Source organism: Mustela nivalis, assembly GCF_964662115.1.
Source record: "Mustela nivalis genome assembly, chromosome: 2".
Classification (NCBI taxonomy): Eukaryota; Metazoa; Chordata; class Mammalia; order Carnivora; family Mustelidae; genus Mustela; species Mustela nivalis.
Genome location: NC_139021.1, coordinates 176,897,781 through 176,923,839, shown reverse-complemented (window position 1 = coordinate 176,923,839; position 26,059 = coordinate 176,897,781). Strand labels below are relative to the sequence as shown.

The following is a 26,059-nucleotide window of genomic DNA, read 5'->3' as shown; positions in this document are numbered from 1 at the left end:
GCACTGGAAAGGATAAAGGCAGGTTTACTTAGCACTTTCTCTCTAGTCATCCTTACTAGATGAGAACCAAGGAGCTCTCCAGCTCTCAAGATGACAGTGGCTGCTAGCATTAGCTTACAAAATGTTTGGAAATAGTATGAGGGGACAAAAACTTAATGGTACAAATTAAGCTTGGAAACAGAGAAAGTTTCTGTGCTATGTGTAGTTTCTTAATCAACAGACAGTGAAAAGACACAAGAATGTTCTTAGAAAGCAGCACTCCAGAGTTTTTACATAACATGAGCAAGACAGCAATGACCAAGCCAGGGTAAACTGAGGGAAACATCTGATCTTTAAAAACAAATGTGTTATTTCTCCAAAACAAAACATTGCTGATAGCACCTCAATGAGCATGAACAAATTGAGAGTGAACCCTATTCCCTCCTACCTTCAAATGAATTTAGGTCTTTCTCCTCAAAGGCAAAGATCAGCCATGAAAAAATAATAGGTGATCATCTTCCAGTTGGAGAAACTCACCTACAAACGCTCATTCACTTCAGGACATTACAATTCGAATAAAAAGGCAGTTGGCATCACTGTTACTTCTCTCCCACAGACTCTGCTTAGTCTGGGCTACAGCTCTCTGAGGTGTTAAGCAGAAACACACCCAGACTGTTGGCTGCCTATGTGATAGCCATGCAGAAAATCAGGAACCGAACAGCCAAGAAGAACAGTAAGAAAACTGCTCCTCCAGCACCTGGAGGTGGCCCACGGCACGGTAAGCAGGCAGTCTGGGAAGGAGAGGACCCTGCTTGGGTAATTTCATCGCTGTGGTACAATGCGGGTGGCGGGAGGGAGGAGGGGAGATAAGGTACACACCTGATGTTTTGGGCAAGACCATTTCTCATTGTTCAGGTTGTTCCCTGCACTGCACTCGGCTTAGTAACCCTAGATGTCCCCCCGCCCCAACACCTGTACATCCTGACACATCTCCAGACAGCCCAGATGAAAACCAGTGGAAATGAGTGGAAAGCAGAGGCAGACGAAGAGGCAAGCTGTGCATATAAACCGGACTGTAGAAAGCTTCTTTCTGTGGGGGCGTGTTGTTAGGCAATGGCCCGAGCAGCTGCGAGGAAGCTGCACCGGACAGTGTCTAACACCCTGTGGATACGATGTAAAGTGTGTGGAAACTGCAACTTGAATGCTATTAAACAAGTCTCACCCTCTCGGATTCCTTCCAGAGGCTGCTAAAAAAAAAGTATTATGATTTTTTTATGCTGTTTTATGACCCTGATAAATAAGGTAGCAGACAAGAAGGGTTCTCCAACTCAAAAACAGGGATCCTCATCTACATGTGTCTGACCTTCCCGGTTACTGGAGCTGGAGGAGGGTTGAGACAGATGTCAACACAGGGCAGAGGGGGAGGAACAGGACATCTAAGCTGTTCTAAGAAAACTGACAGACTTGACCCAGTATTTTAGGATATTTTCTACTTGTTATTAAGGAGAATTAAAGAAAATTTATTAAATGTATCACTGCATATGACCTAAAATGATTTTTACCCCATATCAGTAAGTCTAAACTCTATTTCTAATTCCCCAGAATAAAAATATATTGAACATATCTTTCTAAGATCAAGTCAGCATGTAACTGAACACAGAGACATCTGTATGCTAACTCTGTAGTTACACATACCACCAGTTTTTATTCTTTAATATGTATCAAATGTTATTCTGAGTTGAAAGGTCAATATGGAACTTCCCTGTTACTATTTCAAAAATTTTCCCTTTCTGGATGACGCTGCAGCACTATAGACTGGGTAGGAATGATTTTTTTTTAAAGGTGAAAAGAAAATGTAATCTAAAATCCATCTGCAGGTCAGATGTTCAAGTATGGTGTTAATGATGGGCTCCAATTCTGTAGTCACTTTAAGAAAAAGCTACCCTGACCTTGGTAGATTGAAATTTTAAATTAAAAGGGGTAGAAAAGCTTTCCAAACATTTTGATTACATTCACACACCTCTTTAACCCTGAACCAGTAGCTAATTTAAAAGGAAAACCACCCTTGAAGTTCCCTCCATTTCCTTAATAACTAAGTGTGCTTCAGAAGGAGGAGATGCTGCCACTTCCACAGCACCATTGAGCATCTCAGGCACAGACACAGGAAAGCATAACACAGCTTCTGGCTTCGGCGAGTGGTGGTCAAGGTCACAGAGGGGGAAGTGGCGGTCCCAAAGCTACCAGCAGAGCTGGGACAACGATAAAAACAAAAGCGTATCTACCACAGCTTCAAGGGAGCCCAGCCGGCATCGGCAGTGACTTGGGAATGCCTTGAATACAAACACAAGGGGAAACATGGGTTTCTAAAATGTTACTGCCCCTGAAGGTGCCAAAGACCAATCCAACAAAGGTACACACAGTTCCAGAGAGGAAAGCTCTATACTGAAACCCAGTAAGTGACTAAACAAGTTTCTTCTGAAAATTTTCAGCAGGCTGGTGTGTACCCCCAAAGGGATGCCTGGAGAATACTTAATAAAGGAAGTTTCTTGCTTCACTCCCACGAGGGTCAGAATGTCTGTCTCTATCCAAAAGGATCTTGCAAGGATGGACACTGCATTTCATCAGACAAAAGCTGACTTTCAAAATGACTGATGGGTGCGTTCACAATCCTATTCTTTTTTTTTAAGTCACATACAAGGTTACATTTACTAAAATGTTCTTCATTCTGGTAAAAAATCTCAAAACAACCTTATAAAAAAGGTACAATAGCACAATCATCTAATTTTATTTTGATGGGGCCATTTAACAAGTCTTAAGATAGGCATCAACATTCACGACACTGAGAACACTTTCCAAAGTGACTTTTCAGTGACAGATGCTTGCCCTTTTCTTTTTTTAATTTAAGTAATCCTACTGCCAATGTGGGGCTCCAACACACAACCCTGAGAGGAAGAGTTGCACACTCTTCTGACTGAGCCAGCCGGGTGAACCCAGCGATATATGCTTGCAAAAGATAGAAAGCACATTATTAAAATAACAGTGGCACCTTATCACTAGATTCATGTCCTCTGATATCAGAGTTCTCCTAAATCCTGTTTTTTAAGAATTTAAAAAAAAAGAAAAGATTTTATTTATTTGAGAGACAGAGAATGTGCATGAGCTGGAGGGGGGAGGGGCAGAGGAAGGCCAAGAAGCAGACTCCCTGCTGTGCAAGGAGCCCAATGTGGGCCTTGATCCAGGACCCTGGGATGATGACCTGAGCTGAAGGCAGACACTTAACCAACTGAGCCACCCAGGCAGCCCTGAGTTCTCCTTAAATTCTAAGTGAATCGTTTTTATGTAAACACCTCTGATCTTTGACAAAGCACTCCTCAAGGAGCACTTGCCAACCTGGAGACGGAGAATGACAGACATCTGCAGTTACAGAGTCCAGCATCTCAGCGGTTAAAAACCCTCAAGCTTGAAGTTAATCTATTTCCCTAAACTCAGATTGTTAAAAAGTAAGACTAAAATGAAACAGAAGAGAGCAGTCTGTGCAAAATAAAGAAGGCGTCACTGAGCCTTTCATTGGCACTCCGTACCAGTTAACTCTTGTTCATCCATTCTAAAGCAAGTGGACTTCATGGACATCTCCAGGACTCTGATACACCCATCATCTGACGCCAAGATCACTTTATCTGATGTACACCAGTCCACATCCAATATCCGAAAGGTCACATTTCTTCCGCTTCTTAAACTGCTCACCATCTGAACCTTCAAGAGTGAATTTGGTGGTCATTTTCAGAAAGAAAAGGAAGATGTTTATCACAGACAATGCCATTGGCAAAGACCCAGTGCCAGTTAAACCTGAACAGCCTTTGGCAATCTTTCTTCCACATGCAGACTGCATTCTGAAGATCCCAAAGACAGTGAGACCATTAAAAGCCAGAAAATCATTTTAAGAAGTTTGACAACCCCATTTCATAGGCTTCATTTCTAAATCAGAAGGAAGAAAAGAATTACAGCTCCTGTGACCAGCAGCTCGGTTTGAGTGTCCCCTCAGGGAGCTGGGCCTACCTCTTTAGTATCCCACACTTCAGCGCCATCGTTGTACATGGCTATTAATTTCTGGTTTCCTTTACCGGGAGCAAAACGAATCTTCCTCACCCAGCTTCGGTGTGTAGGTATTCCTCTGAAAACAGACAAACAAAAACAAGATGCCAATATGACGTAGAGTAATACCTGGTCACTGGAAACAATGTCCGATGACTTTTTCTAGGTCTGCTTTTGACAAGGTCTGGTGACGTGAGAACCATTTTGCTTTCAGGGAGAGGGGTCCAATATGACAGAAAGGGTCAGCCTTTTAATGATGAGGGAATAATGCCCCAACACTTCTGCATGGGCCACTTGTAGGGAAGTGTCTCTTATGAATGACCCAGAGCCTGGCTCAAGGCTCTTCCTCCCAAGTTGAGGGACAAGAGACCCAGGGTCTGAGCTATACTTGGTCATGTTTAATGATCCTACTTTAGCAGGGTCATGAGCCTCCAATGCAACCATATCAAGAAGTTCCTTTTTTTTTTTTAAACAAATAATATTGCATCTTTTTAAAAGATTTTATTTAGAGAGTGAGAGAGAGAGAACAAGCAGGAGCACGGGTAGGGGCAGAGGGAGAGGGAGAGAAGCAGACACCTCGCTGAGCAGAAAGCCTGACAAACAGCTTGATCTCAGGACCCTGAGATCATGACCTGAGCTAAAACCAAGAGTCAGAGGCTTAAACAACAGAGACACCCAGGTGCCCCAAATAATACTGCATTCTTCTTCTTCTTTTTTTTTTAAGATCTTATTTATTTATTTGACAGAGAGAGATCACAAGTAGGCAGAGAAGCCTGCAGAGAGAGAGGGGGAAGCAGGCTCCTTGCTGAGAGCAGAGAGCCCGATGTGAGGTTCTATCCCAGGACCCTGCGATCATGACCTGAGCCGAAGGCAGAGGTTTAACTTGCTGAGCCACCCAGGTGCCCCCAAATAATAATGAATTCTTAATTCATACCTGGATACTCTGCCTTTCAAATCCCAAAAATTTAAATTTCCATCCATATCTCCAAGAACTAATGTGTCACCCTTCCAAGCGATGCAGGTAATACTACCCATACTTCCCTAGAAAACAAAAGCAATAGATACACATAGTTTTCACCACTTATAAGTCATCATAGCAGAGTAATGTTTTTACTTAATAAATGTGATAAAATAATAAATATATTTTAATAAAACTTAATTATAAATGGTTTTGCTTTGGTATGTATGCCATAAAATACTAACAGACTTGGGACACTAAAAGAGCTACCTAGCTTATCAATTTCAACCATAAAGAAACCGGAGATTTCAGTTTGATGGCCATTAAGTTATCTGAACTAAATTTGTAGAGAAGAGGTGCTTTTTGAGGAAGAAATACCTTAAAGAGAGCAAATTAAAAGCAATAAAGAGAAGAAAAGAAAACCCTTTCTAAAGGGCCCTTGTCTCTAACTTCTCATTCACTGCAAAAGGATAAATCAGTCTGTTCCAGAAGAAACTCAGAGCTGTTCCATAATTAACTGTGCAGCAGTTTTTCTACTGAAAAGAGGATCCAGAGCTTCCCTGATACCTTCTGGAATAATGACAGTAAAAAGATACTGTAGATTAAAGGCATCTGCACAATCTGAATGCACAGAAGACGCTGCAAAGACATATGGAAACCGGAGTATAAGAATGAAACAGTACTGAGGTAAGTCCAAGGGGAGGAGGGGGGTAAGGAGGGGAGAAAGGAGCTTGCAGCTCTATCTAACAAATGCACAGAGATAGCGTGACGAAGACTTTAAGAGCCTGGGCTCTATAGTCAGCTACTGGGGCTCAGATCTGGACTTCATCCTGTATATTTGTTGTGTGGCTTGGGGCACATTTACTTAATCTTTCTGAGTCTTAGACTTGTTATCAATAAAGAAAGTTAAGCTCATGAAACTTGGGGAGTTCCTATTAGTATTAATACATTTATACAGGAAAAGGGCTCAAAACAACGCGTGCTACACAGCAGTCAATAAATTGCTCATTATTAAATAATATTGCTCAATTACTTTTTTACTTATTAACAGAAATCTTGTTTGTTGCATTTATAAAACAAAATAAAAATAAAAATCCACATGCTCAGTTCATAGTGGGAAAGCTCCAGGATGGCCAAACAGACTGTTAATAGACCGGTCCATGCATCAAATATTACACAAATCCTCGTGGTAGTCAAGAAATTAAAGAAAAAAACTGGATTAAAAATGAGTATTTTAAAGAACTCAATAATAAAAAACTTAGAAAATCATGTTAAATAGAGTTCTATATAATATGAAGCCACACTTCTAGATGTTATTTCCATTTTCCTGACCACATTAACAGAATGTTTAATTCAGAATTGGCCTTTCAGTTTACTTTTTTTAGCCTTGAAAACTTCCACATTTTATAATCTTACTTCCTAACCTCTAAAACTAAAAATTAAAGCTTAAATAAGCTCAGAAGTCAGCTTGTAAGTGACATATTAATAAGACTTATATAATTAAACAATCCAGACCTTTCTACCTGAGGGTTTGTTGATAGGATACAAACCATATGCAGACACCAAGGAGCTTTCAGAGGATGTGGCATAAAGTCGCTTTGTGGCTCCAAATAATCCCAAGAGAATCAATTTAAGATTAAAACTCAACAGAGTATTATTAGTTGACACTGTTATGTTTCTGTATATAAAATGTGATGTTCAAAAGATCAGAAGGCTGACAGCAACATCGAGATACTCATTCCCTCCTACTGTTTCAGTTTTCTGAATAAAGACAGTCAACTACAGATGCTCCAAAATTTAAAATATGCCAAGTTTTCCTTCTCTTTTTACCATTTTTATATACTCTATAGCTCTGGGGCCATAATGCAGAGGGAGTGAAGTCAAAGCAAATGTTTAATACTTTATGTTTGGGAGGAGAGTAAGATAAATACTGGATTAAAATGATCAAACAAAACCTCTGCCTAAATTCTATATGACAGTCCCTAGGAAATATTTAAATTACAGAAAATAAGAATAATGAACCAAAGCCAATTTCTCGTGTATTATTCAGTAGCTGTTCAAACACCTTTCCCTAAAAGCAACCTAGCTAGTTTTAGGGGAAGGAAATTTCCCTATGCACTACTTTCACTGGAGACTGCATCTATATTAGGCTGCTCATTCCCTGAGAAAGGAAAGCTGTTTCCAGCTGTGGAATAAAAGGCTCTGGCTGGCAGCTAGAGACCTGCTATACCCTGACTTTGGAACTCCACAAAAAGAGACAGAATCTTAAAGGCTGTGAGGCACAATTACCATCCCGAAAGAAACTTCTATAAAAAGGAAAAGTAGGATCTACGGTCTAAAAGCTTTAAACTTTTTCTGGGATAAGGAGGAATTGGCATCTCAAAAAATTACTGGATTGTTTCTACATCCTAATCGCAAGTGTAAAGTGATCAGAAACAGACAGAGCTGCCTGTGCGAGGTGCTGGAAGACTTCAGGTAAGGCCTTCTCCGCTGTTCTAGAGCAGGAACTCTCTATATTCCCAAGACAGCAAATTGTATTTCAAAGGACAGCTACACTAACACTGCAACTCATAGGTCTGCTCTCCTTAGCAGTTTTTCTTCCGATACACTTAAAGTAAGTTCCTTTTCCTATTATGACCAAATACCAACCTTTCATATTTGCATTACTACTTTCACCTTTCAAACTAGTGACATTAGAGAAAGTTCAAAACAGACATTACTAAGTCTCAGGTATGAGTTGTTCTATATAATGGTAAAAAAAAAAAAAAAAAATAAATGACAGATGCTGGCGAGGATGTGGAGAAAGGGGAACCCTCCTACACTGTTGGTGGGAATGCAAGCTGGTGCAGCCACTCTGGAAAACAGCATGGAGGTTCCTCAGAATGTTGAAAATTGAACTGCCCTATGACCCAGCAATTGCACTATTGGGTATTTACCCTAAAGATACAAATGTAGTGATCCAAAGGGGCACATGCACCCGAATGTTTATAGCAGCAATGTCCACAATAGCCAAACTATGGAAAGAACCTAGATGTCCATCCACAGATGAATGGATCAAGAAGATGTGGTATATATACACAATGGAATACTATGCAGCCATCAAAAGAAATGAAATCTTGCCATTTGCGACAACATGGATGGAACTAGAGCGTATCATGCTTAGCGAAATAAGTCAAGCAGAGAAAGACAACTATCATATGATCTCCCTGATATGAGGAAGTGGTGATGCAACATGGAGGCTTAAGTGGGTAGGAGAAGAATCAATGAAACAAGATGGGATTGGGAGGGAGACAAACCATAAGTGACTCTTAATCTCACAAAACAAACTGAGGGCTGCTGGGGGGAGGGGGTTTGGGAGAAGGGGGTGGGATTATGGACATTGGGGAGGGTATGTGCTTCGGTGAGTGCTGTGAAGTGTGTAAACCTGGTGATTCACAGACCTGTACCCCTGGGGATAAAAATATATGTTTATAAAAAAAAAAAAAAAAAAAAAAAAAAAAGAAAGGACAAATACCCAACTTTTGTAGCAGCATGGACGGGACTGGAAGAGATTATTATGCTGAGTGAAATAAGTCAAGCAGAGAGAGTCAATTATCATATGGTTTCACTTATTTGTGGAGCATAACAAATAGCATGGAGGACATGGGGAGTTAGAGAGGAGAAGGGAGTTGGGGGAAATTGGAAGGGGAGGTGAACCATGAGAGACTATGGACTCTGAAAAACAATCTGAGGAATTTGAAGGGGTGGGGGGTGGGAGTTTGGGGTACTAGGTGGTGGGTATTATAAAGGGCACGAATTGCATGGAGCACTGGGTGTGGTGAAAAATAATGAATACTGTTATGCTGAAAATAAAAAATAAATTAAAAAAAAAAAAAAAAATAGTAAAAATGAAACTTTCACATGTTAATTTCCATTTTTAGTAGAGAAGGTGGTTTGGATGGCCTCAACTCTTCTCATGTTGTTTTTAAGGACGATGTGGCAGCAGCCTCTAACAGACCCCCCACTGATCCTGCCTTGTGATATTCATGTCCCTTGGCATCACCTCCCAAATGAACAGGACTGACCCGTGAACCAGCAGCACTGAGGGAAGGACAAAGTGTGATTTCTCAGACTGGGTTCTAAAAGGCACTGCAGCTTTCTCTGTGTTCTCCTGGATGACTCACTGTGGGGGAAGCCAGCTGCCACGTGGTGACGACACTCGGACAGCCCTATGGAGACTGTCCCTGCGAGGAAGAACTGAGGCCACCCACCAAGAGCCAGCATTACTTATGGCCAGGTGAGTCAGCCGCCCTGGAAGTGGACCCTCCCACCCCAGCCACCGTCCTGAGCCACCTGCAAGATTCAGGGGTTAGCATTCAACTAAAACTGTCTATTTTTAGATGACATTTTAAATAAATACATTTATGAGATCATCTCATGCCTCCACTTAACCATTATAACAGTACTAGTTAACAAAAACATCTTCTCTATCCATTAGAAACAACCTATAAGATACATGTGGACACAAATTACGAACTAGAGAACCTCAATCAGAGGACTTCACAAGGTCCTAGAAGGACTTGTGCTACTGCACCTACAACCTGATTACTATTACCCCAAAATGATGCTAGACTGTAAGTCAAATCCTCCAAGGCAATGCCTGAAGTGGAAAGAGGAGAGATCATGGAATCCAACAGCCAGACCTCAGTTTAAAACCGTCATGTCACTAAGCTGGGTAACACCGAGAAAGTTACTGATTCTCCCTTGATTCTCTCATGGTTAAAATGGAAAGAATTCCTCATGGATTATTAAGGGGATAAAAAATAAGTAGCACATGGTAAGTATTTAATCTAAGTAGTCACAATGTTATTCTCTAACAGTTTAATCAATGATAATATCTCCTTAAATAATCAAGTTTATTATTTACATTAAACCTTCCTGGAATAGCTTCACAACTTAACTATGGCTTCACTGGAAATGGAATCAACAAAATCTTGGATAAGAACCCTTCATGAAGATGTAATCAAGAGTTGGACTCACATCTGGTGGAATCCGAGCACTATCTTTCACTGAGTTTCCTTCCACTGTGAGATGATAGACTTGGCCGTCATTATCAGTAAACACAAAATGCTCCCGGGCAGAGATGTTCTGACTGAGTTCAGATTTACTTTCTGCCTCCTGCAACAAGCTTTGGAATAGAGAGGAATAAGATAAAGATATTTCTTTTCCCTAGAGCAACACACACATTAATTAACTTGCCCAAAATACAGATGAATTAACAAAAGGTCCAAAACTATTTGCCTAAAAAGAGAAAAAAAAAAAAAAGCACTGACACTAATCTTTGCCCAACTAATAATAGGAAAGCACCAACTACACCCAACAGGTCATATACCCCAGACAGAGAGATGTAGTCATCTAGACTTCACACAAGAAACTTGTTCACTGTTTCTGCTGCAGAAAGAGAGGCCTTACCTTTACCCATCATTCTCGCTGAGGTTTATTTGTAACACTGGTGGGGATAGAAATGAGGACAGTCCATGTAAATCTAGCTTTTGCTACACATTTGCTTTTGTGTCTAAATGACAATATGATCTACCTGGATGTTCACGCAACATTCATTTGAATTCCAGAAGCCGAAGTTTAGGGAACAGAAGGGTAGTAAGAATGGTCATGCTTGTTAATGGACGCTGACATGAGGTTATTACTGTACATATTACTGACTGCGCTAAGCAGTGAAATAATAAAAGTAGCTCTTCAGTTGTCCAGGTATGGACTGAAATACAAGGTACTACTGATGCCTTTGGATGGCACTTGGCAAGTTCCCCACAAGGACACTGGTAACACGAATGAGAGAGGCAGGAACCAGCACACCGCACCTGATTACGGAGGACTCCACGATGCTCAGCTCTGTGTCTGACACCACAGTCTGGCGGGCCATGGCCTCTCGGGTGGCCAATTGTTTCTTTCTCAGGCTCTTCAAGTTGTGAGATGGGGACCACTCCTGAGAAGCAAAGATAGGCACACCTACAAGTGCTCAGTTTACTCCTGTCCAACAGTCTTTCCAGAACAGCTGGGCATTCTCGCCACTGCTTGGCATCACTTATTACTGCACAAGAATTTATAATTTGTTCTTAGGTTTTATCTATTTATAGAAAGGCTGCACAAATGCATTTTAATTAGTGCTTAAGGCAGATTTTAATACTCTACCCTCCACCTCCTTCTACTTCTAATCTTTAATGAGAGCTTAAGGTAGAAGAGTTTAATGACAAACTTCCAAAAGCTCTAACTTTTTGATGCCTTGTTTTTTGGTTTCTTTTTTACAAAACAAAAATAATAAATGCAATTATGGTATCTTCTCTTCCCTATCTCTAGCCGTCCCCCATAGGTGCACAGGGTGAGATGATCACATTCCTCCAACCACGGCTCACTGTCCTCCAGAGGCATCTCATATCTCTCACTTGATTGATTTATTCTTTTATCTTCCCTCCCATTCTAATGCATTCAATCTAACATCCTCTCATATGCATCAACTCTTCCCAGTAGTTATTTTACATGCCTGTATTCGTAACTTACATAAATAAGGCTTCCTCATATCCCACCGTCTCTAACTCTTTTCATTCAGCACAGGGGCAGGCCCATCTCTGTTGCTTGTGTCTGCTACCGAACACTGCAAGAGCATCCGCCAGCCTGTAGTCTACCTGTTCTCCCAGCAGAGAACACCTTGATCGCCTCCAAACTCTTGGACAAGTAACACTGCAGTCAATAGACCCTTGGAAGCTCCTTTGGGACCAGGGGCTAAAGAGCTGGCGCCCAGGGGATGTCTGTTTGCCCAGGCGCTGTCAGTCTGCTCTGCAGAGCACCTCACCAGTCTGCATTCCTCCCCGCAGTGCATAACGATTCCTGCAGCCTGCACTACACCCTCTACTACCTCATCTACCTGCACTAAACCCTCATCTGATGCTATCTGGCTTCCCAGTTTCTGTTAGTTTCAAAGTTACATCCTAGTTATTTTATGGTTATTTTATTTTGCCCATCTCTAAAAACTGCTGAGTTTGACTATTTCTTCATATCCTTGTTGGCCTTTTAGGTTTCTCCACCATTCGTGAACTGTTCATGTACTTGGGCCCTCTTTCTACTGGGGTTGGTCTTTTCACTGTGTATGTGCGGGAGTTCCCATAATCCTAACTCCCTTTAGGAATTAGTCCTTTGCTGGTTTCAGATATTGGCAAATTTCTTTTTCCAACTTGTCTTCTCTCTCTTTTTTAAAAGAGACTGAATTAATTAATTAATTAATTTGATAGCGTGCACAAGTAGGCAGAACAGCAGGCAGTGGGAGAAGGAGAAGCAGGTTCCCCACTGAGCAGGGACCGTGATGTGGGACTTGATCCCATGACTGTGGCATCATGACCTGAGCCAAAGGCAGGCGCTTAACTGACTGAATCATCCAGGTGTCCTCAACTTGTCTTCTCTATTTAACTTTGACATTGGGGTCCTTCATTGAATAGAAAGCATCAATATTGATTAATTAAATACATTTTTTCTTTTTTTGCCATTTGGTTTGAGCTTCTAATGTCCTTTCCTGCTCCAGAACAGAAAAATATCTCCTATTTTTTACTATATTAATTATATAGCTTTATATTTTTACATTTAGGTCTTTAATCCCATGGAGCCCACTTCTGAATATGGTATTAGGTAGACATCCAGTATTTTTCTCCATAAAGTGAGACCATTTTCTCAGTATTGTCCTCTCCTTTTTTTTAAGGTTGAGGTAGCTCTTATGACCTTTATTCTTTCACAAATCTTTTTATGTTTATCATGTTTAAACATGCATATGTTTATCATGTTCCTTAAAATATCGAAGTAAAAGCTTAACTGGAATCGCACTAATGCAATATTTGCTTAACCCATCCAAGAAAATAAGGGTTATCACCAGGTACTTAGATCATCTTCTTTCTCTCAACACACATTTTTAGCAAGGAAATAAATGATAATAATGATTTCAACTCAAGCTAAAGAAAAATATTCACCACATACCGAACATGCCTAGATACACTAGTTGTTCAGTTGTAACTTACCAAAGCAGTTACTGCAGGGAAGTTTTTGGACATTTCTCTAAGAATGGTACAAGTCCTCACATCCCATAACTCCAGGGGTTTATCTTTGAATACAACTGCCAAATACTGCCTAAAATAAACAACATTATTAAATACACCCCCTTTTGCAAAATTTTTGCCATAAGTAATACAAATAAACAGTTAAGTAAATCAGAAAAGTCACATGATTTATTCTAAACACAGACCATATAAATTAATATTTAGTTCTCATTATTAATAGTCATTAAGAAGGTAAAACCCTAAGACGACCTTTGAGAGCCATAGAGCCACAATTAAGCAAGGAGCCAGGTAAGAAAAATGAGAAAAGGCACAAGTCCACATTTCACTGTAAATTTATCAATTTACAGTAACTGTCCCAGGGCTTCATTCTCTCATACATGACATGAGAACACCACTATCTATCCCAATGGATTGGTGTGCAGGTTCTGGTAAAAATTAAATGAGAAGATAAAGGTTTTCACAAAGTTCCTATCATGCTGACACCAAGGAAATGTGACTGAGCAGGAAGATCCCTATATCCTCAGTGTACCAAAGGCCTTAGGTTCTCTCGCTCAGGACAAAGTCTGCCACTTGATAATTATGTGGCCTCAGATAAACCACGTAATCTTTTTGAGTTTTATTCTACTTATTTTTATAATGGTGTTCATAACATCTGTCTTACTCCCTCACTAAATGCTCTAAGAATAAAAAAAGGGAGGGAACAGCACACATGAAAGAATTTTATTATATCATTATGGATTATACAAAGGCAGTATGTTACATTTTTTATTAAAGCTAACATAAAGGCATCTAATGGCTTATACGTAAATAACTAATGTAAGACAGAATCCGGTAAATGCTACAAAGATTCACTACGAAAGAGGAGATTTATTTTGACAACGGGGCAATGGCATTCTAGGCAGAGTTACAAATGTGACAAATGGCCAAGACAAGAAAGGACACAGAGTGGGGGAACCTGCTACCTGAAAATGTAGAGCACGTAAGAGCATTCACCATGAGAAAGAAGATCGAAGTGTGAATTTGGGATCGCATTATGAATATGCCATGCTAGGTTGTGCAGAGATTCACTCTGCAGAGAACAGTGGATCACTGAAGGTTGTAAAGTAGGCGGGATAAAGTGCTCAGTTGCTTTCGAGGTATTAACGTAGCAGGTGTGTGTAAAGTCAAGACTGACTGGAAACAGAAGAGACTGGAATCCAAATGATTTGAGCAACTCTCAAACCCTGTAATCTCAAGACTCTTTCACATTTTTAAAAATTACTGAGGACCTCCCCCAAAGAACTTTTGTTTATGTGGTTTATAACAACTGACATTTTACATATTAGAAATTAAGTCTAATAAATTAAAAACTATGCTTATTAATTCATTTTAAATTAAAGAAAATAACTAGCAAGATGGTAGATTTAAATATAAGCCACACTGATAATTATACTCACCATGAATAGGTTAAACACTGCAATTTGAAACACAGATGACCAAATAGGAAAACAAGCCCCAACTACATGCCTTCTAGAAGATACCAACTTTAAATGTGAAGACATAGATCAGACACAAGTAAAAGGTAAGAAAAAGATGTACTATGCAAACACTAATCCAAAGAAAGCTGAATGGCTATACAAATTAGACAAATCCAACTTACTCCTGAATAAAGAACAGTACCAAAAATAAAGAGGATATTTCACATAAAGAAGTCAATCTAAAGGACATAACAATACCAGATATGTACATACCTAATAAAAGAGCTTTAAAATACCCAAAGCAAGAACATGGGCTCTTCAAATGAAGCCCAGAATAAAGTTAATTTCAACACTCATCATTCAGTAATAGACAGGAAAGCAGGCAGAAAATCAGTATGAATATGAGATCTGAATAACTACCAACCGATCTGAACTGACAATTATGAAATATTCTAATCACTAACAGCAGAATACACAATCTTTACCAGTGCATATGGAACATTCACTAAGACTGGGCCATATAACAATCACTTTAAATTTAAAAGGACAAAAATAACATAAAATATGCTCTCTGACTCTAATGGAAACCATAAATTAACAGAAAGGTATCTAGAAAACCCCTAAACATTTTGAAATTAAACAATGTATCTATAAATATTTCATGAAAATTTAAAATTATTATAAAGTGAATTAAAATGAAAACTCACCATATCAAAACATATAGGTACAAAGAGTAGTGCTTATGTGACATTAAGTGCTTATATTAAATTTTAAAGAAACGCCTAATTCAATCATCTAAAGTTCTATCTTAAGAAACTAGAAAAAGAAAAACATATTAAACCAGAAGTAAGCAAGAAAAAGAAAAAAAGACACCTATGGCATTCAATGAAAAGAAAATAGAAAACCACAGTGAAAAATGAGAGAAACTAAAAGAGTTTCTTTGAAAAGATCAACAAAACTGACCAATATAATTTACTGATATGAGAAATAAAATATAATAAAATAATATAAGGTCAGATGAAACTGACCTTAAAAGATTAAGAGAATACCATGAACAAGTTTTTAATCAATAAATTCAACAATTCTGATGAAATGGACAGATTACTTGAAAGACACTAACGAAACTCAGTGAAACCAACCAACCAAACCTTAATAGTCCTGCAGCTATGAAAGAACTGAGTACGTACTTAAAAACTGTTCCACAAAGCAAGTTCTAGGCCCAGGTAGGTTCACTGGTGAATTCTTCCTATTTCAATAAGGTATAATACCAATTCTAAACAAACTCCTCCATAAAAAAAAAAGAAGAGGAGAGAATATTTCACAACTCATTTTACAAAGTCAACATTACTCTGATTCCAAAGCCAGACAAGGATATTACATGAAAACTGGATCAATATGCTTAATGAGCACAGATCTAATAAAATATCAGCAAATCATACCTAGTAATATATCATCACCAAGAAGAACTTATGCGAGGGATGGAAAGCTGGTTTAACATACAAAAAATCGGTCAATGTAATTCACCCCATTAGGCAACCTTAAACAAAAATCCATCATTATGAGGATGTCCCTAAACGCAGAAAAAGCATCTGACAAAATCTATCAGCTATTCAACGATACAAAGTTTCAGTGAACTAGGTATAGAAAACTTCCTCAACGTAATAAGAAGTCACCTACAAAAAAATCTACGGACATATTTAATGTTCAAAGACTCAACACTTTTGCAGTAAGATCCAGGAATAGAACAAAGATGTCAGTTCTCATCAGCTCTATTCAACATTGTACTGGTGATCCTATTCAGTATAGCACAGCAAGGGGAAAAAGGCCTACTGTCTAGAAAACAGAGATGTAGAAGAGTCTTTACTGGCAAACAACATGGTATGTCTATAGAGAAGATACTAAAAAATCAAGAAAAATGCAATTAGAAATAATAATTAAGTTAGCATGGTCATGAGGTCAATACCGAAAAATTAACTATTTCAGTATACCAGTAATGAGTAATTGGTAATTGAAATTTTAAAAAGGAAAAAATACATGTATAATAGCACTGAAGAAAAAAAAAAAACAAAAAATAATTACCAAATGACAATGAAGAAATAATTACTGAAAGGCATTAAATCCCTAAATAGGTGGAACAATACACCATGTTCACGAATCACAACACTTGTTAAGGCGTCAATTCTTTCCCACATTGGTCTATGGATTCAAAACCCCAGGAAGCTTTTTTGGTAAAACTGATAAGCTAATTCTAAAATTTATATGGAAATGCAAAGATCCTAGAAAAGCTAAAGCAATTGTGAAAACTCTTTTAGAGCTTACTCCTTCCTTCTTTGTTCTTCCAATTGGTTTTCATCCAGTCTCTGTTTAATAATCGTGCTTTACATGTATTTTCCCTTGGAATGAAAAACTCAGAAACTTACTGAAATTAAAATAGGTCTAAATTATAAACAAAGAAAATCAGTTCCTTGATTCAACAAACCCATGTTGAGATAGAAATGCATATGAATTTCACTAGATAACAAATCTTCTTGGTGACAGGCGTTTATATTCCTACTGCTATAGCAGAATGAAACAGCATTACTGGTTTTACCAATATAATGAAAATTTTTTTTCATTTTATTTTTTTTCAGGGTTCCAAAATTCACTGTTTATGCACCACACCCAGTATAATATTAAGATTCATACAAAAGTTATCTCATCTTTCTAAAAAGTAGTAATTAAAAGCAATAGCAGTTTAATTTTGTGATCAAAGTATTTTCTTGGGAATGGCTGCAAAGCACCATTTACTGTCACTAAGAAATTCTATATGCATTCTAGCACAGTCTTACTTTCTTAAAGATTAAAAAATATCCTTAAGGTTCTATTGTGGTAACACCACAGATTTCTTTTTGGTTCACACTTACTTCAAATGAGATACTTTAATCATTTCGATGGGTGATTCATCATTGCCTCGTTCACCGCGAAAAGCAATGCTCCTACCTTTAATTGCAAATATTAAAGAAAATGTAAAATATCAGATGAAACATCTAAGACACAAAAAGCTATACACACCAAAGGAATCTGACCAGTGCTGCCTCTACTCTCCCATTCATTCTTCTACTTGCTTCTAAGCTCTTTCAAGTTATCTAAATTCAAAACGTATTCTCAAAAGCATCATCCTTGAAGACCAAGAATATACTACTTGTATTCAAATATCTCTTATAAAATGCTATCTTCCTTTGTTACAGAGTTTCTTGAATATTTTCAGTGGTTTCTTTCAAATAGTTATATTTTAGAAATTCAAAAACACCAATTTCCAGAGTTTCAATACATCTATGGTAAAGAAATGGTCTACTGGGAAACGACTGCTATATTTAAAGTGACAGAAACACTCTCATGCTCATAAACACTAACCAGCAGGGAAAACACTCTTTAAACAGATTTTTTTTTTAAAGATTTATTTATTTATTTGACAGACAGAGATCACAAGTAGGCAGAGAGAGAGAGGAGGAAGCAGGCTCCCTGCTGAGCAGAGAGCCGATGCGGGGCTCGATCCCAGGAACCTGGGATCATGACCCAAGCCAAAGGCAGAGGCTTTAACCCACTGAGCCACCCAGGTGCCCCACTTTAAACAGATATTTAAGATTTTCTCTCCCAGGTACAAATTGCTCAACTGAAATACTTTTGACCTGTTCCTATCAAAAGGTCTCCACAGACTGAAACTAGGGAATGATAAGAATTAGCTAACTACCAAAGAAGCTAAACGGTCTTCTCTAATTAAAAAAGGCAAATTCTACTTTACGTCTGAACAAATACATTTTTGTAACTTTTCCCGCATTTTTATTTACATTATGCAAAAGAAAGCACGTTCAGTTCAGTGGGGTTGAGTCACGCCTCCCCACTCCACAGTGCTGTCGAATGGGGCCTTGCCAAACACCCGCATCCTTTCCTGAACATCCTTGTAAGACAGGCTAAAAAGTCTATAACCTATGAACTCAAATATTAAGCAAGTTAATTTAACTTAAGGTAAGCAAGTTAATAACTATGGTTTACAAATTTGTTGCTCAAAAATAAATCTGTTAAAGAAAGATTTTAAGTTATCTAACAGGTCTGAGCTGATTGGAAAAAATAAAAAGGATTTTTTTTTTTTTTTTTTTTTTAAATTTTGAAGTGAATGATACTAGAAAACAGCAGTTTGCCCTTGGGCTACCATGTCATCAGAGAGACCCCAATACAGGGCAGGTCACTTCCAATGAGACCAGAACAACACTGGACTGATTTCAGTGGGGTTAATTCTTGAGGTTTAGTGACAAACTCAGTAAATAAGAACAACCATATATTGGAAATACATATTGAGAAAATAACTTGATTTACTACACACACGTGCACACACACATATATCCTAGGATTCAAACTATCTACATATATTCTTATTGCTACACCATTTTAAAGAAACTCACTACAATTTTGTTACAAATTCTATTTGAAGTCATGTAGGTGTCATAAAATAATTTGAAACTCTCACCTTATTCTATCTCAAAGTTCGTTTTGAAATTCATTGAGTTGTAGGTTTTTAAACAATTCTGAACAAGTTACTTCACTGGAATGCCTCCTCCTGGAAAGTCTCTAAGCTCTTTCCCTCTTTAGACAGAGACTATCAAAAGTTTTAAATTTGAGCTCTTAAAGACAGTCCTTACTTAAAAATTTATAAAGGTTTTCCTAACAAAGGCCAAAAGTTTTAGAAGAGAAATCTAACAAAGCCTACCACAAAGATTTGTGTTAAAACCATGCTTCTGGTTATCTGTAACAATGTACTTAGAAGTGATACCCTACGTACTTATGAATCTGTCTGTTGAGGCTAATGGTACTCCACTTGCCACGCACTCGGGTTTACATAATGTGCATACAAACCACCACCAGGATCCTTTTCAGGGCAAATATTTCAGAAAAACAACAACAAAATGAATATATAAAGAAGATCTAAAAAAAACCTTCCAAGTTGAAAGAAAGTTTTCTGGAATACGTTCTATACATAGCAACATCTTTGACCAATATGGCAAACCCTTTCCAATCTTTTAGTAGCCTAAATACACAAACCTGTGGGAAGATCCACCAGCTGAAGTTCATTTCTCACTAATCCCATATTGTTCGGTGTTGAAGTAGCAAAGGAAAGAAAACCAGTCAAACTTGTCCATTCGATACCCCTAAAGTGAGAAATTAAGTAGAGTTCAGTCAAATACACTTTTTTTCTGAGCAACTTATTTGAAAAATAAGTTTTCCCTACGATCTAAATTCTATTATACAAGTTAATTAAGAATATCAATATGACCTTTCATTTGAGACTAAATTACCACATATTTCCAATATATACATGAAATTATTTCTAATTCAAACCACTTTATCTCCACATGTAATGGGGAGCGAGAGAGTTTAGTTGCCAGGATTCACAGCAGCATTAACATGACGATCAAAATCTGGCAGAGAAGAGAGTCACACGTTGCAGTAGTGTTCAAGAATTCCATTCCTTAAGAAAGAGTGGTATTAAAATATTCTGAGCCCGACTGCTTAAAGATGGGTACACTGAAGAATTTATCAAATTTCCTATTTGGTTAGGAGGGAGAAATTCCTGAAGTAAACAATTCAAACTGAGCAATGAGATTTGGAAGTGGCTGACAATTCAAAATGGTGTCTTAATTAGAGAAAAGCACAAAAGAAAAATCTCAAAGAAATGATGACAAGACAGCAAGCAACCTATCAGCCGGATGCCTGCGAGTCTCCTTCATGAGGACTGATAGCAAGTCAGTCTGCAGTTTCTCCCGCTGACGTTAACTACAGTGCTACCACCATGGCTTGTGGAGAATGGAGGCCGGGGGCGGTGGGTGGGGGGCAGAGAAGGAGACACAGGATAAACCGACCATCAGTTTGATCAGAGTCAAAACAAAAAGGAGAACACTATATAAAATCATTCTGCACTGTGCTCTCTATGTAAGTCTGGCAGTGTCAGTCAGATCTGTGTACCCACAGAAACCCAAGACATACTCTCCAAGACTTATAGCTGCTGATCTGCACACCTATGCTCTATACAGTGACGCCAGGATCTCTGGACACTAAGAATCCCCGCCACCCATTCTTCATTATTTTAAAAAATCTATCTGGGGGGCGCCTGGGTAGCTCAGTGGGTTAAGCCTCTGCCTTCGGCTCAGGTCATGATCTCGGGGTCCTGGGATCGAGTCCCGCATCCGGCTCTCTGCTCGGCAAGGAGCCTGCTTCCCTCTCTCTGCCTGCCTCTCTGCCTACTTGTGATCTCAGTCAAATAGATGAATAAAATCTTTAAAAAAAAAAATCTGTCTGGGAAGTACCTACTGTATACCCATGACTGCGCAAGGCTCCAGGACTACCACTGTGAACGATTTGACTGCTATCCTTCTGCAGCTTATGATCTAGCAGAAAAAAGGCATTACACCAGTGCGTCCTGGACTCCCTATTACAAAAGCACTGGTACAGAGTTCAATCAGGACTTGTAAGAGTAGCACAAAATCTGGCCTCTGAGGCCACTGAGACCCAAAGGGCAAGCAGGGTGTTGCCTAAAAAGCATGCGGAAATAGTGTGGCTGAGAAACACTACACTGGGCTGCATTCTCTTTGAAGGAAGGTACCACATCATGCTTCTCCAGCACGTGAAAGGCACTTAATAAACTTGGTTGGATTTAATGAATGATGTTCGAGCAAAGCCTTGCACTCCTCCTTATGATTTCTAGTGTCGCACATACTTAGCCTGCTTTCCCCCTGCCTGTAAGACAAAGGCATCCCCGTTGCTAAGGTCAGAGCACAGAACAGAACGTGGAGTGGCTTTTATGTGTAGTGCAGCACTATTAGCATGCCATCTTCGAGCAGATTCCAGCAGCGGCTTCCCTATCTGAGTCCTACTGATCGACTTGAAGAAAATAAAAGTCAAGTCGGACTTCAAAGAAGATTAGATAAGGGTGGGATTATCCCTCTATAGAAAAGAATGAAAACTCTCATCAAACACAGCACCCACCCAGGGCTCTCAGAATTAGAAAGCTATTGTCTGGGTTTACCTACACACTGAGATCTATCAAAAAACTTGTGATCACAGCAGCTCATTTTAGGACTCGATATAGGATCGCTCTGCTGGATTCTTAACTAGTGAACAACCATAAGCGTAGACTGTCAGCAGGCATTTGTGGTTCTGACTCCTACAGGTTCCCAGGCTGGCCCTGCTGATTTCTCCTGGGGCTGCTGTAGATGCTACTTCTCACCCTGGGGGGCTGCAGGAAGCACCCACCTCTGGAAGGCCTTGAAGTTCTATAATTCTATGAAAATAACCTCGGCAAATTTATAGACAAAACCGAGATTATTATACTTTGCACAAATCAATTTACTAAAAGCAATACTGAGTCAGTCAATGTTCTGATAGCCCTGTAAACTGCTATTTTAGTAAGTTTGACACTGAAAAGAACATTGTGCTTTATTATTGTAAATTTAGCCTACTGGACAAAGACATAAACTAATAATCTAAAAAAGTCTAATAATCTAAGAAAACCTCCACATACCATTTATTTATTCCTTGGTATCTTCCACTGGATTATAAGCATCAAAGGTTTTGTTTACAGGAATACAGAAGCTGCTCAGTATGTATTTGTAACATCAAACTGGCTAAAGCACCATGATTCTGAAAACAACCCACAGCAAAACCAGCTGCAGTTAGGCAGTCCCTGCCCATGTAAGTGATCTTTAAAAAACACGTTTAGTACAAAGTAAAAGCAACTTTTTAAAAAGTTGACCTTAAATTTGTGTATGAAAATCTAGAATATGTTGGGTTTATTGCTAATAAGTTCAGCAATTTTTATGACCCATCTGTGAAATTTTCGTAATGGCTTTTAATTGTAATATTATAATCACATTAATTGAAACACAAAGACGGCAGGATTTTAACATCCTCTTGGGCATCATCTCTGAATATAAAATGTGAATTATCTTCAAAATGGTAATTAAGAGGGAAAATTCACATAAAAAAATGGAGCACATTTGTGTGATCATTCACAACATCAGCCTTTGTAGTATATCCATTATTTCGTATCCCAAGTAACACTATAATTTCAAGTATTACTCAATAATAACAAATATTATCACAGCATGTGGAAGTCATGTATTTAGTGACATCTACCATCTGAATGTTCCAGGAAAACAAATCTTATTTAAAACTAATAGCTTGCTGATAAACTCGCTATTGAGTCTTTATTAAAGACTTCAGTGTTCAGAAAAAAATGAAAATGTACTTGATTTTCCAGAAGCAGGTATAAATTTCTAGCATGAATCCTGGCTCAATCAACATTTTCATTTTATTGCCAAAATGTGCCTGAGGTGCATTTTTTTAGCTGGAGATAGAGCACATGCACTTTAAGTAGAAAGGTCAGTTCTGATGCCTGAAAGGCCCAGATTAAATTTCACAGATTACAATACTGAGTTTCTTCTATAAATTGGGAATAAAAATAGTGCCTACCACATAGAGGAGTGGGGAGTCAAAGAAATGGTCATGTAAAGTATTAACACTTAACACGTCCCTGGAATAAGTACTGACTAAATGAAGAATTTGACTGGTGGGTGTTGGCCACAAAAGCAAACACTATACACTAAGCCAAGGGTGAAAGGAAATGTTAAGAAAAGCAATGTAGAGGACCTGGGTGGCTCAGTGGGTTAAGCCTCTGTCTTCGGCTCAGGTCAAGATCCCAGAATCCTGGGATGAGCCCTATATCAGGCTCTCTGCTCAGCAGGGAGCCTGCTTCCCCTCTCTCTGCCTGCCTCTCTGCCTAATCATGATCTCTCTCTCTCTCTGCGTCAAATAAATAAATAAATCTTAAAAAAAAAAGAAAAAAAGAAAAGCAATGTAGACAGGAAAGAAAGGGAGACAGCAGGTAGCAGCAGCGGCAGAAGGGTCTCATGGAGGAAGAGAAAGATGAACAGTCTGAGATGGTCCAAACAGACCTCTGTCACTGCACCCAGGGGACTAGTGACTCTGAAGACATTAGGATGCCATGCAGAAGTACTCAGAGAGCTACTGGAGGGCTCAGCAGGAGGTGGAGACTGACAGCTACCTGGGCTGCACCACAAACAATGTACTTGACAGAATAAGGCAATGTAGACTCTTCTGGAAATTCCATCACAATCAGTTGTCATACTTAAAGGGTTAACCTTTCCCCATCCAGAAAATACAATTACTTAGAATAAAGTATGTAGGAAGGATTAACTACGAATTTTAACATGTGCATAGACCTGTGAGTATATAACGTTCAGAGGAGAGAAAATGGCCTTTCTTGTACATTTGTTAAAAGATCATCCAAAAATATGGGAGATGTAATAAATTTGTGTTATCACATGTAACTTCACAATCAATCATGACGAGAACAAAGGAAGGGGGGGGCAGCCCCGCCATGAACAAAATAATGCTGTGGAGACGCATGTGCTTCAAAACCAAGCAACTTTTTCCCTCAGCTCCCTCTGATCGCACAGCACTCATCAAACACAACACCTCAAAATGAAACTAGAAATGCTATCCAGTTGGGTTCTTTTCTCATGGTGCTTTAAACAAAAAACAAATGAGATTAGTTAATAATTAACATGACTTCATTCAAATTTGTCAGGAATAGTCCTACCAATGGATCTTTATAGAAATGAAAAACAAGCTACATCCATCTGAACAAAGGAACGCAGGGACAGCCAGTGAGAAAATATCCTCCACAATCAGATGCCACAACAGAAGTCAGACAAAATTTTCCACTGCACGATATCCTTTTACAAAGCAAACAATTAGTGTTCAGCCTTGAATAACATAACCATTACTTAAATGTGAATATTTATTTTTCAAAACTTTGAGGCAAATAATCACCACTGCATAATATTCAATGTAGAAAAGTGTCCCGAACTTCTTTCCAGTATGCTTTGTTTGTGATCTCAACGTCACAATGCATACTCACTTGACTTCACAGGAGTGGACACTTAACTCCTTATGCAGCAGCCCACTGGTGAGGTGGTACACCAGGACAGAACCGTTACTTGTACCTATCGAAACGATGTGAGAGAATAGAATTACTCAAGCCGTAGTTCCAGATCTTTCCAAAAAGTCTTTTCTCAGGATTTTAATAATTTTATAAATGTATCTTTTACAAAAGGGACTCAAGCTATGTGTTAAGAGTCAATTTCTCTGGTCTACTCTCTTTTCAAAAATGGGCCTAATCTCATGTGCTCTGAGATCTTCCTAAATCCAGGGATAGATTTTCACGAAAGACTTCAACATCTAACTCAATACACATAAAATCTGAAGAAGCACTTTGCTAATAAGCTTTTTCACACATGGGAACTTCTACTTTTTCAGATTTTGAATGTTTACAACAGCAAGTCCTCAGTCCTCAGCAGAACTCAGAAACCAGATCTTTTCTGTTTTTCTTTCCAAAGATTTTTGTTTTGTCTTCATATTCTAGAAATCATAGAGATGGACAAATGTGGTGGTTAGCTATGGATTTTGCAGTTAAACTAGCCTGAGTTTAAGCTCTGGCTCTTACACTCGTACAAATTACTTGCCAACACTAAATCTGTGTTTTTAATTCCTTTAACATGGGAATAATAGAAAATCTACTTGCTGAAGAGTAAATGAGAAGACACAGTTCAAACATTTACTATAGTACCTGGCACAAACTAAGCACATTTTTATCACTATTTCTATTATTGTTGTAATTCAGTTTGTAGTTATTTTATGTCTAAAGCTTTTCATGGCCTCAGGTAGAGTGTGTGTCTATAATTTAATCTGGAGGAACATGGCCATTCTTGGAAAAGTAATGTTTTAGTCTTCAAAATGTTTTTATAAGTTAAGCAAGAAAGGGAACGATATAATTGCTTGGACAATCACTTTCTCACTGCACATGACTTTAAAAAAATGAATGGATTCACGCAGAATGACAGAATGTAGAAATGATAGAATAGTAATAGAAATAAAAACACTAGGCAAGTTTCAATTTTAGCGTACCTGCTGCTAAATGCTTTATTAAATATTTTACAGAACTATTCTAGAAAAATACAGTATTAGACTTGTTTACATTTATCATCTATTCCACAGTAATACCTTCTATTACTGAGACAATATCTAAAGAATTACTAAAACTTTTCAATTAACAGATCATCATAATAAAATGATTTTGCATTCTGCAAGCTTTTTGCTTTTTGAGGGGGTTGGTTTTGGGGGGGTTTTTTTGAAAGACAGCATGCACGCATGTTCGCACACTTGCACGATTGGGGGGGGGAAGGAAGGAAGGGGTAGAGGGAGAAGGAGAGAGAATTTTTTTTAGTATTTTATTATTTGACAGAGAGAGTGAGAGAGCACAAGCAGAGGGAGAGGGAGAAGCAGGCTCCCCGCTGAGCAGGGATTCCCAATGCAGTCTCGATCTCAGGAACCATGACCCCAGCGGAAGGAAGATGCTTAACCACCTG

The 26,059-nt window shown here is 38.6% G+C and overlaps 1 protein-coding gene across 2 annotated transcripts in view; it reads right to left on the bottom strand.

Moving 5' to 3' along the window:
• Nucleotides 1-26,059, bottom strand: part of WDR11 (WD repeat domain 11) — a 59,900-nt gene that overhangs the window by 13,297 nt on the left and 20,544 nt on the right. For both annotated transcript variants that reach the window (XM_082722676.1, XM_082722677.1), the window contains exons 11-19: nt 24,553-24,637; nt 19,656-19,762; nt 17,483-17,558; nt 13,084-13,192; nt 10,885-11,009; nt 10,049-10,196; nt 5,006-5,112; nt 4,036-4,150; nt 3,561-3,732 (exon numbers count right to left, since the gene is read on the bottom strand). In XM_082722676.1, the coding sequence (XP_082578802.1) occupies nt 3,561-3,732; nt 4,036-4,150; nt 5,006-5,112; nt 10,049-10,196; nt 10,885-11,009; nt 13,084-13,192; nt 17,483-17,558; nt 19,656-19,762; nt 24,553-24,637 (1,044 nt within the window). The remainder of the gene's footprint in view (nt 1-3,560; nt 3,733-4,035; nt 4,151-5,005; nt 5,113-10,048; nt 10,197-10,884; nt 11,010-13,083; nt 13,193-17,482; nt 17,559-19,655; nt 19,763-24,552; nt 24,638-26,059) is intronic.